This window comes from Mobula hypostoma (genome assembly GCF_963921235.1).
Source record: "Mobula hypostoma chromosome 5 unlocalized genomic scaffold, sMobHyp1.1 SUPER_5_unloc_1, whole genome shotgun sequence".
Taxonomy (NCBI): Eukaryota; Metazoa; Chordata; class Chondrichthyes; order Myliobatiformes; family Myliobatidae; genus Mobula; species Mobula hypostoma.
The window spans coordinates 205,314-231,732 of NW_026948113.1; the positions used below are offsets into that span (position 1 = coordinate 205,314).

A 26,419-nucleotide genomic window follows, 5' to 3' on the forward strand; every position below is an offset into this window, starting at 1 on the left:
TTGGTATGCCATTAGGGAATAAGACAGAGCAGGTGACATAAGTTTGTGTAGGTGAGTATTTTGCATCTAGTAATCACAGATGCCATTAATTTCAAAATAAATAAGCAGAAAGATGGGTCTAGTCCACAGGTTGAGATTCTAAATTTAAGGACAACTTCTATTGTATCAGAAAAGATCAGTCAAGTGTGGATTGGGACAGGCAGTTTTCCAGGAGGCGGTGGGTGGAGTGTTCTCTATTAAGTGTGAGCCTTCAAAAGTGAAAATTTTGAGAGTACAAAGCTTGTATGCGCCTGTCAGAAAAAAAACGATAAAAAAATAGTAGGTGTAGGGACCAACAAGAGAAAATCTGTGGATGCTGGAAATCCAAGCAACAGACATACCAGTGGAGGAATTCAGTAAGCCAGGCAGTACAAATGGAAAGGAGTTGCTGTTGGCATTTCAGGCTGAAACCCTTCCTCAGAACTGGAAGAAAAAAAATGAGTCAGTGTTGGAAAGATGGTGGGGCGGGGGGAGTGGAGAGAAAGAGAAAGAAGAAACAGGTATGGGAAACCTTGATTTTCCAAAGCATACTGGAAGCCCTGGTTAAGAAAAACAGTGCATAACAGTAGGAAAAAATTGGGCGCTAATGGAACATAAAAAATGCAACAGAACCTTTTCGAAGCAAAGGGAGTTTTATACTACTCGGAGTAAAAGAGAGGCGAGACTGCACAGGCGTGTGACGTCAGCCAGTAGAGCGTGAAAGGTTTAAAAAGGCAAGGAATCTTCAACAACTTTCAATTCGGAGCAAGAAGGCTGTGAGTGAACAGCTTATTTTTTGAAGGGAGTTTTTTACTACTTGGGGTAAAAGAGAGGTGAGTCTGCGCTGGCGCTTGATGTCAGCCAGTATGAGCCTGCGCAGGCACTTGATGTCAGCCAGTAGAGCGCGAAAGGTTTAAAAAGAAGACCGCCATATCCAGCGGCAGCAGAGTGAGAGATAGCAGTGATTGGGCTTTGGCTCAACGGGATTAGGCGGTAATGGGACGAGGCGGGATGGGTTTACCTGTGTTATTTGCAGAAAGGAGGAAGTATGTGTGTGTGTGTGTGAGGCCAGTTTTCTGTGCTCGGTGGAGGTCCTGGAGTCTCTCAGCCTCCTGGACAGCCATATCTGCACCAGATGTGTCGAGCTGTAGCTCCTGAGAAACCAAGTTAGGGAACTGGAGGTGCAACTCAATGACCTTCGCCTGGTCAGGGAGAGCGAAGAGGTGATAGAAAGGAGTTATTGGCAGGTGGTCACACCAGGGCCACGGGAGACAGACAAATGGGTCCCAGTCAGGAGAGGGAAGGGGAAGAGTCAGGTACTAGAGAGTACCCCTGTGGCGGCTGCATCCCTTGACAATAAGTACTCCTGTTTGAGTACTGTTTGGGCGGCGGGGGGGGGGGAATAGCCTACCTGAGGGAAGCAACAGTGGCTGTGCCTCTGGCACAAAGTCTGGCTTTGTGGCTCAGAAGGGTAGGGAAATGAAGAGGATGGCAGTAGCGATAGGGGATTCTATAGTTAGGGGGTCAGACAGGCAATTCTGTGGATGCAGGAAAGAAACTTGAATGGTAGTTTGCCAAGGTGCCAGGGTCCGGGATGTTTCAGATCGCCTGCAGTGGGAGGGAGAACAGCCAGAGGTCATGGTACATATTGGTATCAATGACATAGGTAGGAAAAGGGAAGAGGTCCTGAAAAAAGACCAAAGGGAGTTAGGAAGGAAGTTGAGAAGCAGGACCACAAAGGTAGTAATCTTGGGATTACTGCCTGTGCCACGCAACAGTGAGAATACAAATAGAATGAGATGGAGGATGAATGTATGGCTGAGGGATTGGAGCAGGGGGCAGGGATACAGATTTCTGGATCATTGGGACCTCTTTTAGGGCAGATGTGACCGGCCCAAAAAGGACGGGTTGCACTTCAATCCCAGGGGGACCAATATCGTGGCAGGCAGGTAGGTTTGCTAAGGCTACTGGGGAGAGTTTAAACTACAATTGTTGGGGGTGGGAACCAAACTGAAGAGACTGGGGAAGAGGAGTTATGAGGCTATCAGGCAGGAAATTGGAGGTTTAAATTGGAAACAGATGTTCTCAGGGAAAAGTATGGAGGAAATGTGGCAAATATTCAGGGGATATTTGTGTGGAGTTCTGCACAGGTACGTTCCAATGAGACAGGGAAGTTATGGTAGGTTACAAGAACCATGGTGTACAAAATGCTGTAATAAATCTAGTCAAGAAGAAAAGCTTACAAAAGGTTCAGAGAGCTAGGTAATGTTGGAGATCTGTAAGATTATAACGCTAATAGGAAGGAGCTTAAGAATTAAATTAGGAGAGCCAGAAGGGACCATGAGAAGGCCTTGACGGACAAGATTAAGGAAAACCCCAAGGCATTCTACAAGTATGTGAAGAGCAAGAGGATAAGACGTGAAAGAATAGGACCTATCAAGTGTGACGGTGGGAAAGAGTGTATGGAAATGAAGGAAATAGCAGAGGTACTTAATGAATACTTTACTTCAGTATCCACGATGGAAAAGGATTGCTGTGATTGTAGTGATGACTTGCAGCAGACTGAAAAGCTTGATTATGGAGATATTGAGGAGGAGGATGTGCTGGAGCTTTTGGAAGGCATCAAGTTGGATAAATCACTGGGACCGAATGAGATGTGCCCCAGGCTACTGTGGGAGGCGAGGGAGGAGATTGCTGAGCCTCTGGCGATCTTTGCATCATCAAAGGGGACAGGAGAGGTTCTGGAGGATTGGAGGGTAGCAGATGTTATTCCTTTATTCAAGAAAGGGAGTAGAGATAGCCCAGGAAGTTATAGACCATTGAGTCTTACGTCAGTCATTGGTGAAGATCCCAGGAGGCAGGATTTATGAACATGTAGAAAGGTATAACATGATTAGGAGTGGTCAGTATGGCTTTGTCAAGGGCAGGTCATGCCTTATGAACCCGATTGTATTTTTTGAGGATGTGACTAAACACATTGATGAAGGTACAGCAGTATATATAGCGTATATGGATTTCAGTAAGGCATTTGATAAGGTACCCCATGCAAGGCTTATTGAGAAAGTAAGGAGGCAGGGGATCCAAGGGGAGATTGCTTTGTGAATCCAGGACTGGCTTGCCCACAGAAGGTAAAGAGTGGTTTGTAGACGGTTCATATTCTGCATGGACCTCTGGAGTGCCTCAGGGATCTGTTCTGGGACCCTTGCTCTTCATGATTTTTATGTGACCTGGATGAAGTAGTGGAGGGATGGGCCAGTAAGTTTGCTGATGACACAAAGGTTGGAGGTGTTATGGATAGTGTGGAGGCCTGTCACAGGTTACAGCAGAACATTTGATAGGATGCAAAACTGGGCTGAGAAGTGGCAGATGGAGTTCAATCCAAATAAGTGTGAAGTGGCTCATTTTGGTAGGTCAAGTATGATGGCAAAATATAGCATTAATGGTAAGTCTCTTGGCAGTGTGGAGGATCAGAGGGATCTTGGGGTCCGAGTCCATAGGACTCTCAAAGCAGCTGTGCAGGTTGACACTGTGGTTGAGATCCTCCAAAATATTCCGCATGGAATTTAAACTGGAGGTGGCAGAGGGTGTTTTCTGTCCTTACCTTCATACAAGCAAGTACAGAAAACAGGGCAAAGTGAGTACACTTATTCAGTAAGCTATGGGTCAAAGCATTTGGTGAGTACATTTCTAACTCTTCTGGCTTCAGTCTTGTTGCCATCTGTTCTGAAATTGTTAGGTTCTGCGAAACGCAGAATCAAATATCGCTGTGATGATTGTATGCTCTAGTATCAATTGTTTGGCGACAATAAAGTAATAAGAAGAAAAAGAAAACTATGAAATGCTGCGCTGCCGCCATCTGTTGCGGCACGTCATGACAGCGGTTTTAAAAAGCTCAGTTTACCATGTCCACACTGCAACGGATATTAGGCCTTTCCAATTTTATTCACTCTGGAGACTGTTTCTGAAAATCTCTTTTCAGGGGATGAAAACGCCGTTTTAGTGTGGACAGAGGGTCAAAACGAAGAGAAATGGCTTAGTTTTCAAAATTATCTGGCGTAGTGTGGATGTAGCCTCATAACATGCCACATCATCACCTTTTTGGTTCTTCATTTTAATTTGGGGTCAGATTCTGCTGAGGGTATTTCTTACATTTTACATTTGTTGTTTGAAAATAAACTAACAATTGGTTAAATTAACCTGTAACAATACTTAAATTCATGACTTTGGAAATTAATGTGATTTGAAAAATGAAAGCAAATTAGATCCATTTCCCTCAGGTGTACACAGTATCCCTTCTTTAAGGTTACTCTTATTCTCACCCAATTCTATGGAAATAGTGCTCATCTTAACAACTTGTCAAATGAAAAGCACCTAAACCAACAAATCAATTTAATAAACTGACAGTTTTAAAGAACATTTTTACTGTACAGCATTGAGAACTCAAGGTTTAACAAATACATTGTCACATACAAGTTGTTAACTGCTACATGAGGTCCAATTCTACAAATAACAAAAAAAAACCAGAACGGACTGTAGAAAAAAAACTTTACAGATTAAGATAAAAAATAAAAATCACCTTTACATTAAGAAACATGCTTCTCAATTGTGCATCTTTATATATACAATACTTGTTAAAATCTCACTCTACACTCTTATACCTGCATCAACAGGCACATTGGTTCAGTCTTTACAATATAAAACATAATTATTTTGTAACAAAATAAATAAAACACCACATAACTGGATGAAAAAAAGATTAAATTTAGCTGTCAGCTTTTCATGTAACCTTTGCAGAAGTGAAGACTACAACTAAACTGTACACATTAAGAACAAAATCGTCCCTCCAAACTAGGTTGTGCGTGCACCAAGACGGCACCAAGTAGGAGGATAACCCAGCAAGACTATCCAATCAGCCTACTCCAAACCAAGAGGGGAAATAAGATAGGCACAAAGCAATTGCTTACACACTGTGCACAGACCAACACCACCTTGGTACAGCATTACTGCTCTGCATTCAAGTACTGGATGTGGAAAGAATAAAAATGGGCAGAGCACAAGCCCTTCTGCTCATGTTCAGTTGATTACTGCTCCCACATGCTTTTCAACCAAACCAGAAACTCAGTTTGTTACTGTGACCATTCACAGCCAAGATGGAGCTTCATCTTCAAGCCACATTAAAAGATGCAAAGAACTAAAATCTCAAAAACTTCAAAATACTTCCTCTGAAGACTGCTGCATTACATGGGTTTCAGATTGACAGTTCAGAGACCAACAGCTTAAAACGTTTTCAAAATGGAAAAACACCTTCCAAAACAAAACTGCTTACAGCAACTCTACACAGGTAGGTTCAAAACTGCTCACCCCGCATACTGAATGCTCCACGATTTTGCGCAAGGAGGACTCTGTTTAGAGGCTGCAGTCTCCTTTGACCTGGCCAAGATGTCTCAACTGAAGATGGAAGAGGAACCAAGCAACAGGCTTAAGCACCCCATAGCACCCTCCCACACCCCAACTCCAGTCCCCACTTGGCCCCAAAAACAGCACACATTTTGGAGACAGATGAGTTATGAGATCTAGTTCATGTGTTAAGGAGTGGATAATTCTCTCTCAGGTCTGTCCTTGTGATGCATCACATGTATTTTTTTATCCTTTCCTTTTTTTGTAAAAAAAATAATCACATCAAACCATGTACACTGCAGCCAGTAACGATGGGCACATGGGGACAGGATACCTCCCAAGTTTGGTTCATACTTCTTCTGACCCCGCAGATTAGTTCGAACCAACCCTAATCTAATTTCCACAAAAAGAAACGTGCCGAAGCATCCGCCAACTCTAACCAGAGTCAGAATCACTAGTGTCTGATGAACTTGATCCGCTGGAAGTGCTACTGGTGTCAGATCCCGATGAACTGCTGCTGCTGGCACTGAGCCGTGAAGGACCCGCTGGCTGAACTGGATCCGGCTTCTCAGTTGCTACAAAAAGAAATCTCATTTAAAACTCCTCTTACCAAGTATTCAATATAATCAATCACAATGAACTCTGCGGCCAATGGGCACGTTATGTGACCTCTAAAATACGTAATTTCTCATCTCATGAATCTGGAGAGAATTAATGTAAGAAATAAAAATGGGATTGATGTAGCATTTATATGGGTGGTCAATGCCTTGTCACACAACTCAGTGGGCTGAATTCAAAGTGGTTATGACATACTTAAATGCTGCCCAATGGCCCTCTTAACACCCAACCCCTTTTTGAGCTGTCAACATTGTTCAAGACTTGCAGTGTGGGAACTACTTGAAATATTTTACGGCTGTGGTCAGCTTATTATCACTAAATCCAAACAAATCTGTACAATGACTGCAGCCTGCTCACAACCCACATCTAATTAAACCCGAAATGCATATTTTGAATTAAGATTACATTACTGTAGGTTACCCAAGAACAAGAGGGACTAAAAAGGAACATCAGATGAATTCTCAATTATCAGGCATACCTTTCTTAGGAGGTTTTTTACTTGGATTCAGCTGGCCACTAACATCCTGTAGGCGCTTTTCTAACTCTTTCTTCTTCTCCATGGCCAGCTCCTCCTTGGTCTTTCCTGCTTGTTTTTTGGCTGGAATATCAAATACAATAGTTGAAAGCAACAATCGGGTAAAAGGCCTTTCAATTCTAAGTACAGGAACACCTTTCACAAGGAAAACGTATTCCATCCTAAATCACACTTAAATGGTGCTGAAAAACTGAGTTCTTGATACATTCCTGTCCTACACTACTATCGGGTAGTAAGTTCCAGTTTCAATGCAACGAAGTGGGTAAAGTGAGAAACTTATACAACCAAGGAAGAGAATAGTATTACAGGCAATAGCATTCTCATCCTCACAAGCCTGCCATCTTTATCCCAGGGATTAGAGATGGCCAGATCCGTTTAAGGTTGTTATGGCCAGGGGATCTAGAGGGGATAAGCTCCCACTACCCATTAAATGCTCCCAATGGTGTGCATCTCAAATAGTCTCTGACAACTAAGTCCATCTTCCAGTCTTCAAGTGAGGCTTAGCTACTAAGCCTGGTGGAACAGTTTCTACTGACAGGAGGGTTAAAGGCAGGTAACTGGCACCTTAAAACCAGTCGCTTTGGGTAGATTAAGCTAGTCAGTCATGTTTGGCAGCTCATCTTGAAAGAAAACTGATCTCAAAAGCAGCTATACCAATTCATGGGGAAGGCTTCAGGAATAAACCCCTGAAAGGGGAGGGGGAGTGAAAGAAATCAGGAGTTGGGAGTCTTGTAAGGCAGTCCTATACTGAGTTTAACACTGACTAGCAGCTTCTGCAATGCTGCTGGTGCCAAACTGTATTAGTCTCAGGCATTCCTTTGGATTATCAACTTTATGCGCAATAGCTTGCTCTCCATATCGTACAGTCCTAGTTTGCGTACTGGCTTAATACTTATTTATAGCCTGATTTATACTTCTGCGTAGCCCTAGGCCGTGGCGAGCATGCGTTGTTCTGTCTGCATCACCCTGCAATTCACCGCCAAAACGCTAGTTGGCGGTGGGGTTTCTAAGCCACTGTGTTGAGTTTCTTCGTGAGAGACACAGATAAGGAAATGCATTTCAAGTATTTTCGGATGTCAGCAGGTAGATTTGACGATTTGGTTCATCGTCTCCAACCACTTATTTCGCATCAGTGTACAGGCATGGCAGAGAAAAACAACTGGAAATGCGATGCTACCAAGCGGAGCAATCACAGTTGTTGCAGTCTGCATCACTGCGATGAGCGAATTACTTTTTTGGGGAGATGCATGTCACCCTACGGCATAGGGAACGTGGTACCTACGGCGTACTTTTGACGCAGAAGTATAAATCAGGCTTTACATGCCATGCAGACAGCTGGAATGCATGGTTAACCCCGATCAAGGGAAGGCCTCAAGAGACCATCAGTCTGGCAAGTGCTCTGCAATAAACGCCCTAGAAAGGCCTCTGTTGTAGATGGCATAGAATGTAGCCCCATACTGAAGGAAGTATTTATGCAGTAGGGGAGGAGATTTATTAAGAGGGTTACTTTGTCCCATATGGCACTGAGACAATGCTGTTGAAAACACACTCATCCACGTTAAGTAAATCACAATTTTGAAGTACTACACACACAACAGACATTGGAAAGTTGGGAGCCAGTATCTGACCTTTGGAGCATAATACAAGCAACAAGGAAAGAACAAAACTGTTCCTTCAGAAGATACATGCATCTCTCCAGCCCATATATGTTAAAATGCACCAGTCAAGAATCTGCTCACCCTCTTCACTCCCAAGTCTTTTAAGCTACCATTCTCCTTGAACATACAGCACTAGAGAATATGTAAACTTTCCAACTGACACGAACATTTTTATACCCTAGACTAGCCAATCCCTCAGAATCTCCTTTTTGACACCCTCAATTTAACTTTAAACACTAATGCTAGAAGGCCACTAAAGGCAGTCCCCAAATTACAGCACATGGGCAACAGAAGTTTGTCAATACATATTTATAAATTCGTTCCCAAATAGCAGATACACAACAAAATAATGTCGCATTGTTTTTAAAATCACCTTTCATTTCCTGACAGATGCACAGACATTCCACCTTCCCATAACTTTTGAACCGAGTTTTTTATAGCAATGTAGAACCTTCCTCTAACATGGGAAACATGTGCATTTCCCATATTGCACAACTACTGTTGATGTGACCAGCAAATGCAATTTTTCAGAATAGTAACAGTGTCTACACATAAGGACAGGCTGAATACTGGTCTCAATATCAGAAACGCCCAAACTGTAACACACTTCAAACTTACAGTAAGGTTTTCGAGGTTTCTTCCGTAAACAGGACATTACGTAGCGTTCAAGCTCCCGAAGAGTGGATGGTTTAAGAGTTTCAAAGTCTATCTCAATCTCATCAGGATTAGAGTCTCGTAGTGACGGTTCCCTTGACTGAATGATGTGTACCACACGACCAAGCTTGTCACCTGGCAGTTTGTTAATGTCCAAACTTAACTGCCGTTTTTCATCATATGTCATGGGTCTGCAGTTATCTTCCTCTTCGGAATCATAACCAGGTGGTGGTGGTGGTGGCGGTGCAGGAGGCTGCTTTGCCTTCTTAGACTGCCTATAAACAAGCCCAAAAATGCAACATTAAATAAAATCTTCTCTAGCAAGTAACCAAGTACCCAATTCCTGAATTGGACCAATCATTGACAAAGGAATGGCAGTTCAAACTCTGGCACCAAAATATAGAACAGCAATATTAAAAGGGAACCCAAGTCCAGTCACCAAATGCTGATATCACCCATATGTTCCCAGAACAAGCGCTCACTTAACATGGTGCACAAAAGTATATGCTGCATCGTACCTCTGTATAAAGCAATCCAACGTTAATTTTTAAATATTTGCAGATTTTTAAAACTAGATCCAAAAAAAAGGTAATATTGAAATTTCAACACAATTCAGTCTAGTGTTAATGCCAGTCAAGTAACACTCACTTATTGTTACCACCCGAACTGCTGCCTCCAGTCGCCTTTTTCGACTGTTTTTTCGGTGCTGCTTTTGACTTGGATGGCTTAAGCAGTTTGTCATCTTCATCTTTCATCTTGTGCTTCTCTTTCTTCTTCTTTTTATCTCTCTTTTCTTTCTTGTCCCGTTTTTTCTTTGGTTTGGACATAGGAGCCTGTGATAGTGCTGCTAACTGCTCATGAACGGCTCTTAGCTACAACAGAAAACATCATTTAATTACAACCCATCCTAAAATACAGCTCTACCTTTCTCCTGGAAGAAGCGGCATTAAGAATGCAACAAAGTTATTTCCTATTGGCCCAAGACAAAAGTGCTGAATTGAAAATATTTGCAAAAGAATAAATTTCTCAAATTAGCCCTTAAAATGAAAGTGTGGGGCAACATTAAGGAAACTGGACTTTTTCCTGTTTCTGCTTGAAATAGCAAGTCATTCTTATAGCTAGAAGACCAACTACCCTCATTTGTAAAAGAAGTGAGGCACATGAACCTAACCACATTATGCATGTAGAGATTTGGCATAAGAAATAGCACAGTAGTGTAGTGGTTAATGAAACATTTTACTGCGCCAGAGATTGAGGTTCAATTCCCAACACAGTAAAAAAAAAAATTTGTACTTTTTTCCCATGTTCATGGATTTTCTCCAGGTACTCCAGTTTCCTCTCTCATTCCGAAGGTGCACAGGTTAGTAAGTTGTGGGCATGCTATGCTGATGCTAGAAACAGAGACACCTGTGAGCTGCTCCCAACAAATCCTCGGACAGTTTGTCATTGATGCAAAACTATGCACTTCACTGTATGTTCCAATGAACATATCTTTTCAAAGGAATTAGTTATATCTGTCACGTATAGTTTCATTGTTAAAACAAGTCCCAACAAACAAGTCAATAGTATTAGTTCAAACCTGCTCCTGTAGTTCTGCCAAACGGTTAGCTCGCTCTTCTTCGGAATCATCTGAGCTCTCAGTGTCTGACGAGCTCCCACTACTACTGTTACTGGAGGAATCAGATGATGATTTTGACACAACAGGAGGGAGAGTAGTTGGTGCAGGTGGAGGTGTGAAGTCCAGAGGCTCATCTGGCATCTTGGCAAAGCGGAATTCAAAGACATCCTGAAATGAGAATAAATGGAACTTCTTTAGCCTAGTGACTGGTGCACACCATGATGTAATTCAGTAATGACAGCTTCAAATGCCAAGAACATACAAGATGTCTACAAGGTTAAAAAAAACCTATAGAGAGCCAGCCTAACAACAAGAGTAAAAAGATAAAAGGAGGGCGAAGGGAAACAAATGCCGATGACTAAAATCCCATCAAGCTGGCCGGTAAATCAAAAAGGTAGTTGTGTTGGTTGGGCAAGTAAATACAAATGCATAAGAATGCACAGGTCGAGATCACAAAGTATAGCTGAACATTGCCAAGACTTAACAAAAGGGTGGCGAGAAAGTCCACTTTGGCTGCAAAATTATGACCAATCAACAAAACACACAGCAGAATTCATCAGATCGATGCTACCTCATTGGCATGGATATTTAAATTTTACCAGCTGAATCTAAACCTGTAAATGTTGGGCTAAACTAATCAAAAAGATGAACCTATTTAGAGGTACAGCACAGAAGACTCTTCAAGTCCAACAAGCCGCACCGCCCAGCAACCCACCTATTTAACACTAGCCTAACCACAGGACAATTTACAATGGCCAATTAACCTACATCTTTGGACAGTAGGAGGACTCTAAAGCACCCAGAGGAAACTTACATGGTCACTGTGAGAACACAGAAACTCCTTAGGAATTGAACTCAACACCCTGAGCTCTAATAGCATTGCACCAACAGCTATGTAGCACCCATAGACCGTGGCACCCATAGCAACAAAAAAAAAACTTAAGTGTTTGTAACTGGCTGTCTACACATTTCCAGCCATTTCCATCTCTGCATTCCAAGATATAGAACATTTTGCCTTTAATTAGTGTCATTTTATGCTCTAAAACAGGCCACTATTCAAAATAAAAAGTAGGCAATCTGCATTACACAGTAGCAAAAAAAAAATCAGCTTATTAAAACACACATTCCTCTTACACCAAAGGTGAAGGTACCTGCAACTTCCTGGCCATGGCGACCACATCATGATCAGGCGGATTATACTTGTAACAATTCGAGAACATTAATCTCACATCAGCTGCAAATTCCTGTGCATCCTGGTATTCACGCTCATCCATTTTCCTCTAAGAGGAAAGACAAAATATATTTAACAAGCTGCACCACAGGAATAGAGTGCAACTTTATCTGCCAACAGCACATTAAAGTAGAAACTGATTGGATCACTCATCTCTTCATTCAAATCTAAGCATTTTATTAGCACTCTTAACTTTAAGTAGCTTCTATGACAGGATAAATTTTACATTGAATTTATTCCTTCCATCAAGTACGTCAACGAAGCAAAATTTGCTACATTTAAGATCTGCTGAAGGGCTTCAGCCCGAAACATCGATTGTACTCTTTTCCTAGGTGCTGCCTGGCCTGCCGAGTTCCTCCAGCATTTTGAGTGTGTTGCGAGGCCAACACCCACATTTATTATGAACGTTTACGTGGAAGTACTATTTTGCAGCTTTACGCAATAATTATATTCATCATTAAAATATGTATCAAAAAGTAGTTTATCAGGCACTTAGCCATTTTATGTACGATTAGACATGATGGTGGGCAACTTTAGGTCATTCTACACAGAAAGCCACAATATTACAGCTTTAGAAGTAAAATTCCAATTAACCAAATAGTATAACTTATAATTTAAAGTACCAAATACACATTATTTCCACAATTATTCGCAAGCTTCAGCAATTAGAAGTTACTAAACAGGGAAAATGGCACTAAAAATTACACAACTCTTAGTTATGTTCAGATGTATAGAGAAGGCCTAGAACTAGGATGTCAGGCCTTCTGTAAAAGACAAAAGAAACGAGGGTGAATCTCAATTTCAAGGAACACCAGTACCATGCCACGGCGCTAAGATTCCACCATGGTGAACAGCAGATAGTTCTGCGTATCTAGCATGTGGCTGAATTTTGTTCACAGTACACTTTAATTATTCCTGTCTAGAAGTTCAGCGTTATCTGTACTTTTTTTTTGAACGAAGTTAACACTGGAAATACTCTAGTTTCAATGTTCAGGCTAACTGCATCTTCTAATACTGCTACTTGAATTTATGAATCATAGCTCAGACTTTTCTGAGCTGTTAGCAGTTCATTCAGCTTGGAAAAGTTGCAATGTCCAAAGGCACAGAAGGATCTGAGTAAGAACTTGAAATGTTTCCACATATCTGCACATGAGCAAACAAATGTGCATACACCCATTTCCAAGCAAGAGTATGTAGCCAACAGCACAGCAGTGTGCCGAGAAATTCAGTTATAAAGGTACAGTGAAACCTGCATTCAGTAGTCATCTTTGAGACTGAAGGGAAAAAAGGTTGATTAAACTTGAAGTTCATCCCATGAAAAATTACTAGTTTCTTTTTGTTTTAAAGAAACAAAAAATGTTACCTCAATGGTAGAGGATTGCTTACAGTGGGAGCTAGACAATTAATTTTGTGAGAAAAGCCCTTGGCTGAGAAACAGAACCATGAAGATAGGAATCAGTTGAGCGTACAGGTTTCACTGTATCCAAGTATAAACAATATGATGATTTGAGAATGTGTTGCTTGGATGCAACATACTTTTATAGTACTCAGGTCCATGGGATGCTTGATAATATCATGGTAGTCATGAAGCCCAAGAGCTTTGGCATCCACAGGTTTATAAAAGGGCCAAGCATATGCTGCATGTTTCTTTGACAGAAGCTCCTTCAAGATGCCATTGCAGTACTTCAGCTGTTCACTCAGTTTGCCTTTTTTCGAACTTTGATGCTGCTGGGAATCTGGCAAGTCTTTCTTTGGTGGTTTGATTGGTCTGCCACTCTCACGCCTAACTGGAATCTTTGCAGCTTTGCTTTCAGTTACTGAAGGAGATGACTCGCCACTTGTAGTGACAACTGAGGTGGTTGGAGTTGTTGTATCTGCTTTCCTCTTCACTCCTTTCTTCTGTAAAGAACAGAATCTATTACTCATAGTAATTGCATTATTGCTCACAATGAATAAAGTAGCAAACTTTTCTCCACCAAGTCAACACTAAAAATAAAACTACAAGCTACTAACATTTTAAGATACCAGCCTACGCTTTGCAGTCACAAGCTTACAAACCCCATGGAACACATTCTATAAAGAACCGACTACGCATTTCCCCAAGAGCCTCCAAATCTGAAGATTTACAATTTTTTTTAAAAAATGGTCCATCAACGATGCCTCACATGGAGTACTGCAAATAGTTTTGAGTCCCTTATCCAAAAGAATTATTACAGGAATGAAAGGGTTAACACGTGAAAAGCATTTGACCATGTTTAGAAAAACGAGGGGAGGTCTCAATGAAATTTGAAATGCCGAAATAGAGTGGATGGAGAGAGGATATTTTCTACAGTGGGCGATACTAGGACCAGAGGGCACAGCATCAGAATAGAGTGACATCCTTTTAGAACAGAAATGAGGAGGAATTTCTTTAGCCAGAGGATGCTGAATCTGCACAATCATATTTAAAGTGGAGGCTGACAGGTCCAGGTTCTGGATTAGTAGGGGCATTAAAGGTAATGAAGACAAAGAGACAGCAGGAGTGTAGTATTGATAGGGATAATGAGAGGGATGATGGAATGATGGAGCAGACCTGATGAACCAAATGTCCTAATTCTGCTCCTATAACTTATGGTCTTATAAAGATCAAATGAAAATTTCTAAAGCCTCCACCCAGTTAGGAACACGATTATAGCAAAGTAACCACTGCCATCACTTAAAAAGGGCTGATAAATCTTCCTCTGGCATGTCAATCTATTACTTGCAAAGTATGGAAAACAATAACTGAAATAGGTAAATGAAAGCATCATATACAAGACCAAACACCCATCTGCCACAAAGCATAAAAGCACACATTAGGACAACTTATCTGGAGTAAAATTATTCAGCAAGAGATGACAGACAACAATGAACTCAAAAGCAGAGCTAATACTTTCTTTTTGGGAAGCAGGTTGTTTCAAGTGCCCCATGATAGTCACTGAGAAGGAACTACAAAATAATGTAACATTCTGCTAATATTTTAATTATTACAGTATTATAAATAACCACTGAACTACTACTGGAAGCTCATTAACCAACATTCCTCTTTCTTAACAAGACATTAGATCACATTATATACGTCGAAAGCTACTTTCTTTCAAAGTACTCTCTTCTCTCCAGCTACACCCCCCCCCAACCTGATCCTCCACCCTCAATTATGAGACCTGCTTACCTTTGTGACAGGTTGTGCAGGAGGTGGTACTGCCAAAGCAGACTGAGGTGGAGAATGCGAAGACTTGTGTACAGTTGGTGTAGATATAACTGAAGTCTGAGACACTTCAAGCACAGGTGTGGGTACCTCTGGTGTTGGAGGAGAGTAGGCAGTTGGTTGAGACGCTGACGATACCATTGGGACTTGAGATACAGTCACTCCTCCAGGAGCAGAAGGCACACCTGTAGAAAAGCACCAATTAGTATTTAAAAACTCACTCAACACAGGTAACTATTTGGTATACTATATTTTAAATGGACTTCAATCCTTCCCCCCCAAAAAATAAATGTATTCAAACCCTAAAATGGGCAACATCCATTTTCAGAATTCAAGGCATGATCATGTTCCTAGAATCCTCTAGTAACCAACATCACTCGGTGACAAAACGTCAGCAAGGAGACAGTTACAAGATAAAACTCTAGGATCAGTTGACACGCATGTGTTCATCATGAAATGGCACAGCATCGATTCCCTTCCCATTTTCATTCAAGTATAATTCTACAATGGATTAAATGCAAATCTTGGGTATGGATAAGAGGATAGTAAAACTGTTCAACTGACCACATTTGGCATATCAGGATGTTTATTGTGAAGTCTATTTATTCACAAAGAAAACAAAAAAGGAGCAGATCAAAAAGAATTACTACTGGACTACAAATCTTAATGTGGCATGTAGTCAACATAAATTTCAATTAAAACTATCTTAAATAGAAGACAGATGAGAATCTGGTCACAGACAAGATGTACTAAGGTTCTGCCTTTGACTCCTGCACCAGCTCATGCATGCTTAAAACTGCATTTAAAAGAGTCATTCAGTGGGTGTTTACTTTACTTGAAAATAAAAATGGCAAAAATAACAGTCACTAGAGTGGAAATTAAGGCATTTGATATTCATGGATGCAGTAATTGAACAGTTTACTTCATCCTACAGGCAAAATTCAGGAGTGTGGTGGCAGTATAGGACTGTCATGTGCAAAAATGTACACCTCAGGGGAAATGTAAACGAGAAGGCAGCGTAGCAGTTAGATCAACGCTATTACAGCTCAGGGCATTGGAGTTTAATTCAGTGTCATCTGCAAGTAGCCTGAACATCCTCCCCATGGAATGCGTGGGTTTTCCCCAGATGCTCTGGTTTCCTCACACAGTATAAAAACACACCAGGTAGGTGAACTGGTTATTGTACATTGTCTTGTGAGTAGGTTAGGGTTAAGTGGGGTTGCTGGGGCAGTGCTGCTCAAAGGGCCAGAAGGTCCTACTGTGCACCGTATAACTAAATAAACTAATGAACGACTATCATCCACAAGCAATGCACACAAACCAGTAAGGAACTATGCCTATATTATGCCAGGGGAAGGGAATTTCAGATCAAATTGAAATGGCATTGAAGGCAAAATCTAGTCACTATCCCTCTCAAGATCAATAAAACGTGAATAGCTAAGAGGTATCAAGTTCAAGGAGTTAACTTAAAGAACAGGACCAAAAGATGGAACCTGGACTACCCAAGCCACAAACAAAATGATGTAGTGATAAAGTTAATGTAAGAATAGAAAAACCTACAAACAAAACAGAGCAGGGCAAGTGTGACCCAACTATTGGAAACACTTTATACAGAGTACATGCAGTAAATTAAATAGCCAGTTCCAAACCAACAAACTTGGGAGAATATAACAAGCAGCCATTAGTAATGGATAGCTGAAGGGGCCTTAGTTCTTTGCTCTGATACTGGTTTTGTCAAGACTGAATTAACAACAAAAAGAGAAACGATGAATGAGGCAGGTGGTAGGAAATAGTTGTGTAGAAGTAGCCTCTAATTAGATTACACAAACACAAGGAAATCTGCAGATGCTGGAAATTCAACCAACACACATAAAATGCTGGTGGAACGCAGCAGGCCAGGCAGAATCTATAGGAAGAGGTACAGTTGACGATTCTGGCCGAGACCCTTCGTCAGGAACTTCAACTGTACTTCCTATAGATGCTGCCAAGCCTGCTGCATTCCACCAGCATTTTGTGTGTGTTGCACTAATTCGATTATGTTCTCTTTACTAGAGGTAATTTGAGGTACAAGTATTCAAGGGAAAAGATGGTTAGAAGGTTAATGCAGCTAACTCTCCTAGTAGCAGATGTAACATGAAGGCCTCCAACTGCAGATTCAAGGCCTGCAGATATCAAAAGCCTAGTTCTGGGCAAATTTAAGTTTTATAGATTGATAGTATGAAGCAATGTGATACCAAGAGAGCAAAATTTCATTATTAGCTAGGCAATGCATGGACATGCATTGGTGCTCAGTTTATATAATTGAGGCAAGAGTTCCAGACTCCCAACCTATAACCAAGAAACACAAATTTAAAAAGAGTAGCAGATGCTGACAATTAGAAACTCAAAAGTAGTAAGAATACAAAAAAACTTCCAAGGAGCACAACTAGTACAAAGTGCTTTGTTTAGATTAGGAACATCAAAACGATCCCTTGAAAACAGAACTCTTGATGATGCAAATTAAAATATGGGCATTGCAACAGACATGTTGACTGATTATTCTGCTGCAAATTTTACAAGCAAAGATTCCAGACATCAAGAAATAGGAATGTTGTTGTTAAAGAATGACAAACACTGAAGAATTGGATGGAACAGGAGGCCACATATGCAAGTTCCAATTTCAATCAGGAGACATTTGAAGTATAGATGAAAGTGTTGAATAGCGAAGAAGCGAAGACACAAATATACAAATTGACAAAGCTATGACAAATGAACCCACAGTGGAAATGGCTACATCTGTAGTTTCTAAAGCGTGAAGAAGCTAGATTCAGTTGTGATTCGGGGGTCAAGGTACAGATTAAAATGTTACAGGTCCAGAAAATAATCAAATAAGCCAATAGAAGGCTGGCCTTACAGGACTGGAACACAAGCGGGTAGAAGCTACGCAAATCCCTGGCTACACCACAACCGGAGTACTGCGAGTAGTTCTGGGCACCACACTTTAAGATGGACATATTGGCCTTGAAGGGAAGTGCAAAAGATTTATCAGAACGGCACACTAGCTTTAATTGTTTAATTATAAAGGAAAATTATACAAATCAGGAATGCATTTAAGATACAGATGTTTAAGGGAAAAGCTAATTAAAGTTTAAGATAATAAAAGAATGGGTGCCAATAAAACCAAAATGTCGGAAACAGAGATCTGTGGAAGACGGAACAGATAACATTGAGTTGAAGATTCTCAGCTGCCACTGTTTCCAAATTTAAGTAACAAAAAAAAGGTACACTCTGATGCCAATGCTTGCCCTTACCCCCGGTCTTGCGGCCTTTAGAATGTTTTGATTTTGGAGCTGGTGTTAGTTCCACTTCCTCCTGGGGCATCTGTGCCACTTTCTGTAGAAAAAGTTTCTCCAGAGTCTGAGCCATCAGCACAATATCATCTGTAGGCTGTGAACAATAGGTAACAAAAATTACACCTCCCAGGAAATCTCTTCATTAATATCATACCATATTCAAAACATAATCAAACTAAATTTAAAATTCTAAGATCCCCAATTAACGATTGCGTTAATGGAAAGCTTCAATGAATTGGAAAAAGTGTTTACCTTGTTGTAAATGTAACAGTTAGTAAACATTGTGTTGAAGTCCTGCATGCACTCACTGGCACTCCAGTAGTAATTATTCTCTAAACGCTTCTTGATAGTACCCATATCCATCGGCTGTTTGATTATCTTGTGGTAATCCTGCAATAAAATAATTAAACATCTTGTGAAGCTTTCCAAACATTATTTATATTATCCATTAGTTCATTGAGCAGAGACTCTCATACCGACATTAGCATTTTCTCATTCCAAATGAGGAAACAGCTAAAGAAAGTCATATTGTTTTAGACAGTAGATTCATGATTACCAAATTTACTTTATTAATTTAATCTAATTACCCAGTTTCCATAGTGGGATGTTTTAAACTGCTTCTCTGGGTTCAGCTTTTTCATAGACTTAATAAATTAGCTTAAATTGATTAAAAATAGTGTGACGCATGGCTAAGTGGTCAGGGCGTTGGACTAGCGATCTGAAGGTCATAGTTGAAGTCTCAGCCGGAGCAGTGAGTGTGTCCTTGAGCAAGGCACTTAACCACACAATGCTCCAGTCTACCCAACTGAGGGGTCACAATAGACTGATGTCCTATCCGGGGGGGGGGGGGCGGGGTGGAAGAGTCTCGTACTCTCAGTCGCCTCACACCACGGAAACCGGCATGAGCACCAGCCTGATGGGCCACAAGGCTCATGACAGACTGTAATCTTAATTAAATCACAAAATCGCAGCGGTGGCCCAATGTTTAAGGAAAAAAATTATGAAAATCCCTCCTAGGCTTCACAAAATGTTGACTCCAAGAAACTGGTTCAGCGATATCGCCTATGTATTTCGGCACAATCACAAACAATGCAATACATTACCCATGTGCAGCATTATGAAGAACTGTTCAAGGCATGGACAGCAGAATGATGCTTATTCAAAGACAGGGGAACTGTTTCCCATGGCCTAGTCATAGTGATATGCCAAAAATCATTGATAAACCTCACATCTCTAGTCTTAAACTGGTGCTTTTGTCTACAGTATTGGTATAAATTTTATTCCTTCTGCAAAATACTTGAAATATGCCTCACTAGAAACAGCCTTTCCATCTAATTCAAATTGCCTGTTAATCTGAATGAGTATGATGAATAACACACAACTTTGCCTGTATTGCTTATTCTTTCGTGTATGGCTTTTATTGACCAAGTGAAACCCGAGTCATAATTAAATGGTAACTGACTTCAGCATTGCAGGAGCAGAACAGCATTTCCCAAGATAAATAATGGAACAAGCCAGGAATTGAACTTGATCTGGGTTCAATCACAATCTTACCTATAGCAAATCTGCACAGACTCAGTATTACTGATGCATTTTCAAAGCAAACCCAATGTATCCAAAGCCTTCAGCTAATTACAGTAATGCAATACAATATATGGTTCCTTTCAACTATGTTGACAGCAACTATTCTCATAAGACAGCATCACACAACCATCATGCTCCAGGAACAAACATCACTAACAAAGCAACCAGGTAAATGATGAGTTTTGGGGTCAGTTGACACACATTACCAGGAAGTAGTTGTTTGCTGACCCTATGGCAAGGAATTTAAAGCTTTTATGGTAAATATGCAAAAGTTTGGCTAAGGGGCACAATCCCCAAAGCAACTATATTCTCCAAATTTCACGACATGCAGATGATAATAAACCTGATTCTGATTCCAATAGCTATTTAAGTGGCTTGCTGCAAATAGTTACCTGGTAATTATTGCCAACAAGAGTCAACTATTTTTTGGCATTTTAGCTGGTTTAAATATAGCACAATTCAGGAAGCTATTATTCTGCAATCCAAGAGTGAGGGCAGAAGACAACTGCATGACTACCAGGCCAAAAGTTAAGAGAATTAGTCTGGAAGGCTTCCTTTACTACATCACCCACTCTCCTTCACATCACTGCCCACCACCATAACACTAGTGGGCCTCCAAGAAAGAGGATAAAAGTTAAATGAACATTTGAGTTAGGACAGCAGTCAGGTCATTTAAAAAGTAGTTTGTATGTAGTGTACTTAGGAGTCATAACCTGCAAGGTTACAGGCCCAAAGACAGGATTAGTCTGCTTAGCCCCTTTTCAACCAATATGAACATAAAATGAGAGGGAAATCATCAGAGGAAAATAAATGGGGATAATAGGGTTGGTGGGAATCATGTGAGCTGACATAAACTTAACGGGCCAAATGGCCACCTCCTAGGCTGGAAATTTTCTAAGACCCTTTCTATACTTATGAAATAGTATTTTACCCATGTTGTTGTGTTCCTCTCCGCACCCTGTATTTCTTTAGCTTTTTTTAAAAAAACGATGCCAAATTGCTGGCTTGACACTTAACACAGTCTCAAGTTCCAGTGAGAGGTACTTGCCTCTATTTAATTCCCCATTCCCTATAGATGCATCATGAATGATTCTCCACCCATTCAAAATATTGCAGTTGTTAGTGCACTGTATAGGAATTCACCATACACCACACATAATTCACAGCTTCCACAGAAGGACTTCTCACTCACCGGGAGACTGAGTTTTACTGCATCCACTGGCTGGTAGAATGGCCATGCAAACTGATGCTTCCAAAGGGCTTTCATGAGCACTTTCTGCATGTACTGGACCTGGTTGGTCATTCGCCCAGGTTTCTTAGGATTTGAAACCTCTGGTGGAGGAGGACTAACAACAAAATTGTTCTGAGAATGAACGGAAGTAGACATGGCCACCGTGGGACTCTCAAAATCTTCATAAAGCATAGATGGTTTGCGGATGCGCTTCCCAGATGCTGGATCACCAGACAGCCCAGTTATCCCATTACCAGCGTCCCCCTGTAACCTTTGATTTAAAAAAAAGAGAAAATAAACTTAACACTCACCACACCAAATACCCCAATGTTACAGAAATGCATCTACACAACACATGGGTTCTATGGTATATTTAATCCACAGAGCACTGTGTTCAGATGGTGGCTTAAAGTCTCCAGACTATTCCTTCGTTATGTTTATATGGCAGATTTTTTTGGTATTCTGCAGCAGGACAATTGACACCTGAACATTTGAGACCCATTATAGTGAAGAGTACCCAGACATGCCCTCCCATCATCACAGTTATCCACTATTATCCTGTAAACACTCAAACCTTACTAACTGTATAGTGTAATTTACAAAAATAATAAAATAAAATAAAAAATACCAACCACTAGGAAACCAGGCTAACAGTTGCTCGTTTGCTGAGAATCCCCTATAGAGGCAACTACTTAAAGGCCTGGCTGTAGATCGTCTTCTTTGTCGTCAGTACTGTTCAGTCCTGATAATTCTAAGTTCATCATGGGGAATTTTGCTATAAGAAACAAAAAGCAAAAAAGGGTATACAAAGTTCAAGTGCTTAAAAAAAATAGCAGCATTCAATTTGTCACTTACACCCAGAAACAGAATCCATTTCCAAAACTTCAAATTAATAAATACTGGCCAAAGCAGATAAAATGCTGCTCAAGATCCAAAGCACAAAATCAGAAACTCCACACTTCAAACCATCCATATTAGTGTCACATGATCACCACGTAATCCCACAAAAAGCTTACAACTGTACTCCAGCATGAATTACCTTGTACCAATTTCTCACCACCTCAGTAGATTCTCACAGTAAATACAAAATGCCTTATGTAAACAGTTAGTCAAAAAACATTAACTTGTACAATCTAATAATTCCTGACTCTATATATTGTCAATGCTAACGTTTCAACTACAAACAAGGATGGGTTTAAAAGCAGATTAAGGCCATATTTATGGCTATAAATTGCCCTGAACTCCAAAAAAGCCCATTGGCAAGCATATCTATCCGATTATTGTTTACATTATTACACTATTTTAAAGGATCATTTTGAATTTAAACCTGTTTCTAATTACAATCAACAATTCAATAGTCACACCATAAATATCATGTGCAGTGGCATGTAAAGTGGTAAAAGCACATAACATTTCCAAATTATCCAGTCACTAACAGCCAATAATATCAGCAGGTAACTAACCCTACCAGAACTTGAGAATCAGATCAGGAGCAACACATCCAGGTTAAAAGTTACAGCAACTGTGTGCAGTTAGGAGAGAAGATATTGTAGCTAACAGACGCAGTAGGCTCCAAGTAGCTTGAAGATACAGAAATACCATTAGGAGTACACTGAAACACTTAAAACCATATAACACAAGAGATTTCACTCAGTGCAGACTTGTGGGATTTGATTTAAAAAGGTTGAACAAGACAATGGAACAATCTGAACACGCTTTACAGTTTTTATACAGTACATGGATTATATCAAACCAGTTTGTATTAACTTGGAACAATCGTGTCCTCTGGAAAAGTAGGGACCATATTCCAACCCACTCAAGGCCTATGAAATAGTACTGCCAACATGCATCCTCACCAAAGGTCACCATCAGCCAATGCGCAACATCTTTAACTTAGTGGCTAGTGAATAACCCCAACTGACTTAGCCCAATACAAAACTTCACCTAACAACCACTTAAGCAAAGGAGGAAATTTTCACCAAAACCAAGATGTTAGTGCAGTTTGTGACCACACACACTCCCAACAATTCAAACTTCCCACTAAATGCTAGAGCTAACCCTCAATCCCATTTCTCTTTACGAAAGGAACAAACTTCTGGAGCTCAACTGGTGAGTATGCATGAAGGCAAGAATACAAATTTAACAGCAGAAAGGCATGACTAAAAAATGTAAACAATGAAATACAGCAAAGGTGAACTAAACTTTGATTTCCATAGTCAAATACAACATGAATCATCAAATCCCTGAGGGACACCCTGGGATAAAGTAGTAATTGCCAGCCAAAATCATTCACTGAAACTGCAAACTCAAGAGTAAATAATGCTTGGAAAATATACAAGGTGGCCTGAAACTCACTTATCTAAATAGGCTTGTATCAATTCCCAATCCCTGTTCTGTTTTCAGAAATGAGAAATAGCGATAAGCACCTGAAAAAAAAATTGTTGGGGGGGGAGGAGGAGAGATTAAAAATAAAATTAAAGGATATTTGGGCACCACGTGTGACCTCAGTTTAAGTAGTTATAGGAATACTGGCATACAAAAAAAATCCACAGCAAAAACACATACAGTCCACACTTCAGACAGTATTCCTTAGCAATGACATTTGATGTATCAGCACACGCCCACTATGCTACAATGACACATTTCCACATGGCTACTTGTCCAGGAGCCCCTCCCTCGCTGCCTCAATAAAATCATATTTGATTTTCAGAGCTAAAAAGTCTGTTCAATACCTGCACTATAGGAACAATGGCATTTACAAACAACGCAAATGACTCTTTAGTGCTGAAATTTTAAAGAAATCCAAATAAAAACAAAGCATAAGATGACAGTTTGATAATTTTTAATTTGACAAATATCAGTACAGTGCAAATAGTTAACAATATACCACCGTATTATTTCCAATTCATTGACCCCATCAGACTGAAATTTGTGAACATGAACCCATGTGTTGTACTAGAATAAGTGTATAGAGATACGGAGTCAAATTAATGTTAAAACAAATTACATGCAGGGCTAGCAAATTTTTTTCCAACAAGACAGTAACTGTTCCGAATTTTTGCCAGTTTTCATGGTAGCTTTCAAACTGAAAATCATTATCGAACATCGGACAGAACTTCAGTGGCTCTTAAGTTTTTGGGACGCAATAAATACTGAGAATTGCATATGAAAAATATTGTTGACCGAATGCATTATCCGAATAGTTTATATAAAATATACTGTATACATATCCTCTGAACTTAAAAGCCGCAGCATTTTGGAAATGTGGTTAAAAAGAAAACGGATAAAACTACACATGCAGAACAGAGAAATATTATCCTTTTGGTCAGAACGCTGTTCAGATAAATCGAAATAGTCATGGAAATGATTGCTACAATTTATTGATTGTGGTATCGGCCCTGGTTGAGTGAGCGCACTCCCCTGCAACCCAGCCCGGATGTGTACTGTATGTATATACTGTTTGTGAATGGCAGAAAATGGCGGCCCCGGCTGCCGGGCCTGCTCCAGCTCCCCGGGTACTCTCTCCGCGTCTGGCATTTTCTGCCTGTTTGCCCTTCCAATTCTCTTCAATACTCCTTCCATTACACGGCCGAGGATCTGCACTGCTCTGCCGTACCTGTCGAGCCCCGGATGAGTGGCCGTGTCCATCAGATGCCGCCTGATTGCGCGTCCACTCGCCTCTCTCGACGTCTCTCCCGCTCCGGTTTCAGCAAAAAGCAAATGGCGCCGCAGCGCTCGAGCACGCCATTTTATACCCAGCGCTTCCCGGCGGCCGCCGCCGATTGGCCGAGCGCGGCAGACAGTCCGCCCGTCCATCACACGCCGCGCACGGCCATTGGACGGTAAATGTCATGTGAGCAGGGAGCCCGGGGCGCAGCGGGCTGGGATTGGAAAGCGCGACCGAGTCACGCGGCCGGCCCGGCGGCGGGGGCGAGGGGGAGCAGGGATAAGTCAGCCATTACACAACAGGGAGGGGTAGGGGAAAAATAATCAGGTGGTTAGGCAAAAGAGGGGAAGGGAGATTAAACAGAGACGGATGTAATAACAAGGGGTAACAGCCCAATTGTGACTCCTCAAGCGGGGACTGCACCCGGGAGTGGGAGGGAGGCATCCAATCGTGGCAGCTGAGTCCCCACAGTAGACTCCCCGCCAGGTTGGGGGGTGAGGGCAGTAAAGGGGAGCAGGGATTATAACAGGGAGCAAGGAAGGCGGTGGTGTACTACTAAAGCCGCTGTTGCCCGAGGAAGCTGCCTGTGATCCAGCGGCTGGGTGAGGCCGCCATCTTCGGCAGCATTACACAGCAAAAATAGGATAGGTAGAGGATAACCAGCCCACCGCCTAACCCGCAGAGACTCGGGTACAACAACCCGCCCCCTCCCCTTCCCACCTAAATTGCCACCTCAGCAACGGTGCCCGTTTTCCACCCACTGCCTGAATTTGTTAAAAAAAACAAGCTGAAGTCGAAAGGGTGAATCAAGGGCCACAAATATGATGTAACAGAAGGAACTGCGTTTGCTACGCCTCCCCAACAGCGGGCAGTCGCCGCCGTGCTTTTAGCCCCAGGACACTGAGTAATTGTGTCCCAATTCTTTCACTTTAACATCCACAATGTTTTAAAATAGGCAATACAAATTAGCTTGACAGTTACCAAAGGAGAATGGAGATTTTTTTTTAACATTTATATATTCGTGTAATTTTTCCCGAGGTGAACGGCCGAGACCTATCCGATATACATTAAAGCCGTGCGCTGGAGGCCGTTTAGCCAGCGATTAATTTTAAATTTAGTTCGAAATCTTGTCCCAGCTTCCATTTACTAACGGCCACTACTTCGGCAGCTCGACGGCTAATTGGCTGCTGCCGGTCACATGACACAGCAGCCTCCCCTCGCCGACAATTCACCCCGAAATCAAACTCGTTCCTCACCTTGTGCCCCGCGGCCGCGCTGCCTTCGCCTCGGCCGTCTCCTCTCCTGTCCCCTGCGTCGTGCTCGAGTACGGCCGCTCATTTTTAACCGCCCTTTTTCCTCCATTTTCCACAAAATGTTAACAAAGAAAAGCTCCGGCTACGTCAGCGCTCGCCCCGCAGGCGCCCGCCCATTGGCCACCTCCGGTCACGTGACGAACAGTCGCCGTTTAACCACTTTTTTCTTTGTCCCCGTCGCTCTTTTTCCGGCATTCTCCCCTCGAAATGCAACAGTAACATCACAATGCATCGATTCCCGTGAATATCAGTTCTGTAGCGGCGGCGTTTACATGCTCTTTAACCCTCTCGGGTGTCTCGACTGTGATGGCGGCTTCGGGTTAATGTCGGCGTGCTA

At 41.5% G+C, this 26,419-nt stretch overlaps 1 protein-coding gene and 1 non-coding gene across 8 annotated transcripts; both read right to left on the reverse strand.

The window, feature by feature from the left end:
• Nucleotides 1-4,384: 4,384 nt before the first annotated feature.
• On the reverse strand, nt 4,385-26,419 carry LOC134341111 (bromodomain-containing protein 2-like). Of its 7 annotated transcripts, none has more exons than XM_063038877.1 (13): nt 26,026-26,419; nt 21,735-21,877; nt 21,064-21,373; nt 18,540-18,677; nt 18,246-18,381; nt 14,920-15,140; nt 13,266-13,628; nt 11,650-11,778; nt 10,460-10,666; nt 9,529-9,752; nt 8,845-9,155; nt 6,512-6,631; nt 4,388-5,990 (listed from the first exon to the last, which is right to left on the reverse strand). In XM_063038877.1, the coding sequence occupies exons 3-13, from the start codon at nt 21,292-21,294 to the stop codon at nt 5,851-5,853; spliced, it is 2,220 nt and encodes a 739-aa protein (XP_062894947.1). In that variant the 5' UTR covers nt 21,295-21,373; nt 21,735-21,877; nt 26,026-26,419; the 3' UTR covers nt 4,388-5,850. The 7 variants fall into 7 exon arrangements, with proteins under 7 accessions (XP_062894952.1, XP_062894945.1, XP_062894946.1 ...); XM_063038880.1 differs by lacking the exon at nt 26,026-26,419 and adding an exon at nt 24,719-24,812; XM_063038879.1 differs by lacking the exon at nt 26,026-26,419 and adding an exon at nt 23,458-23,510.
• Nucleotides 15,275-15,414, reverse strand: LOC134341114 (small nucleolar RNA SNORD10). The gene has a single exon (XR_010016707.1). It is a non-coding gene; the product is annotated as a small nucleolar RNA SNORD10 (small nucleolar RNA).

What these genes read in the sequence shown, in the direction of transcription:
- LOC134341111 (XM_063038875.1), bottom strand. Translation starts at nt 24,918, where the DNA reads ATGGACGGGCGGACTGTCTGCCGCGCTCGGCCAATCGGCGGCGGCCGC. An exon ending in CTGCACAACCTGTCACAAAG is followed by an intron (nt 13,629 to 14,919) that starts GTAAGCAGGTCT and finishes TGTTCTTTACAG; the next exon opens with AAGAAAGGAGTGAAGAGGAA. An exon ending in GAAACCTCGAAAACCTTACT is followed by an intron (nt 6,632 to 8,844) that starts GTAAGTTTGAAG and finishes TTGATATTCCAG; the next exon opens with CCAAAAAACAAGCAGGAAAG.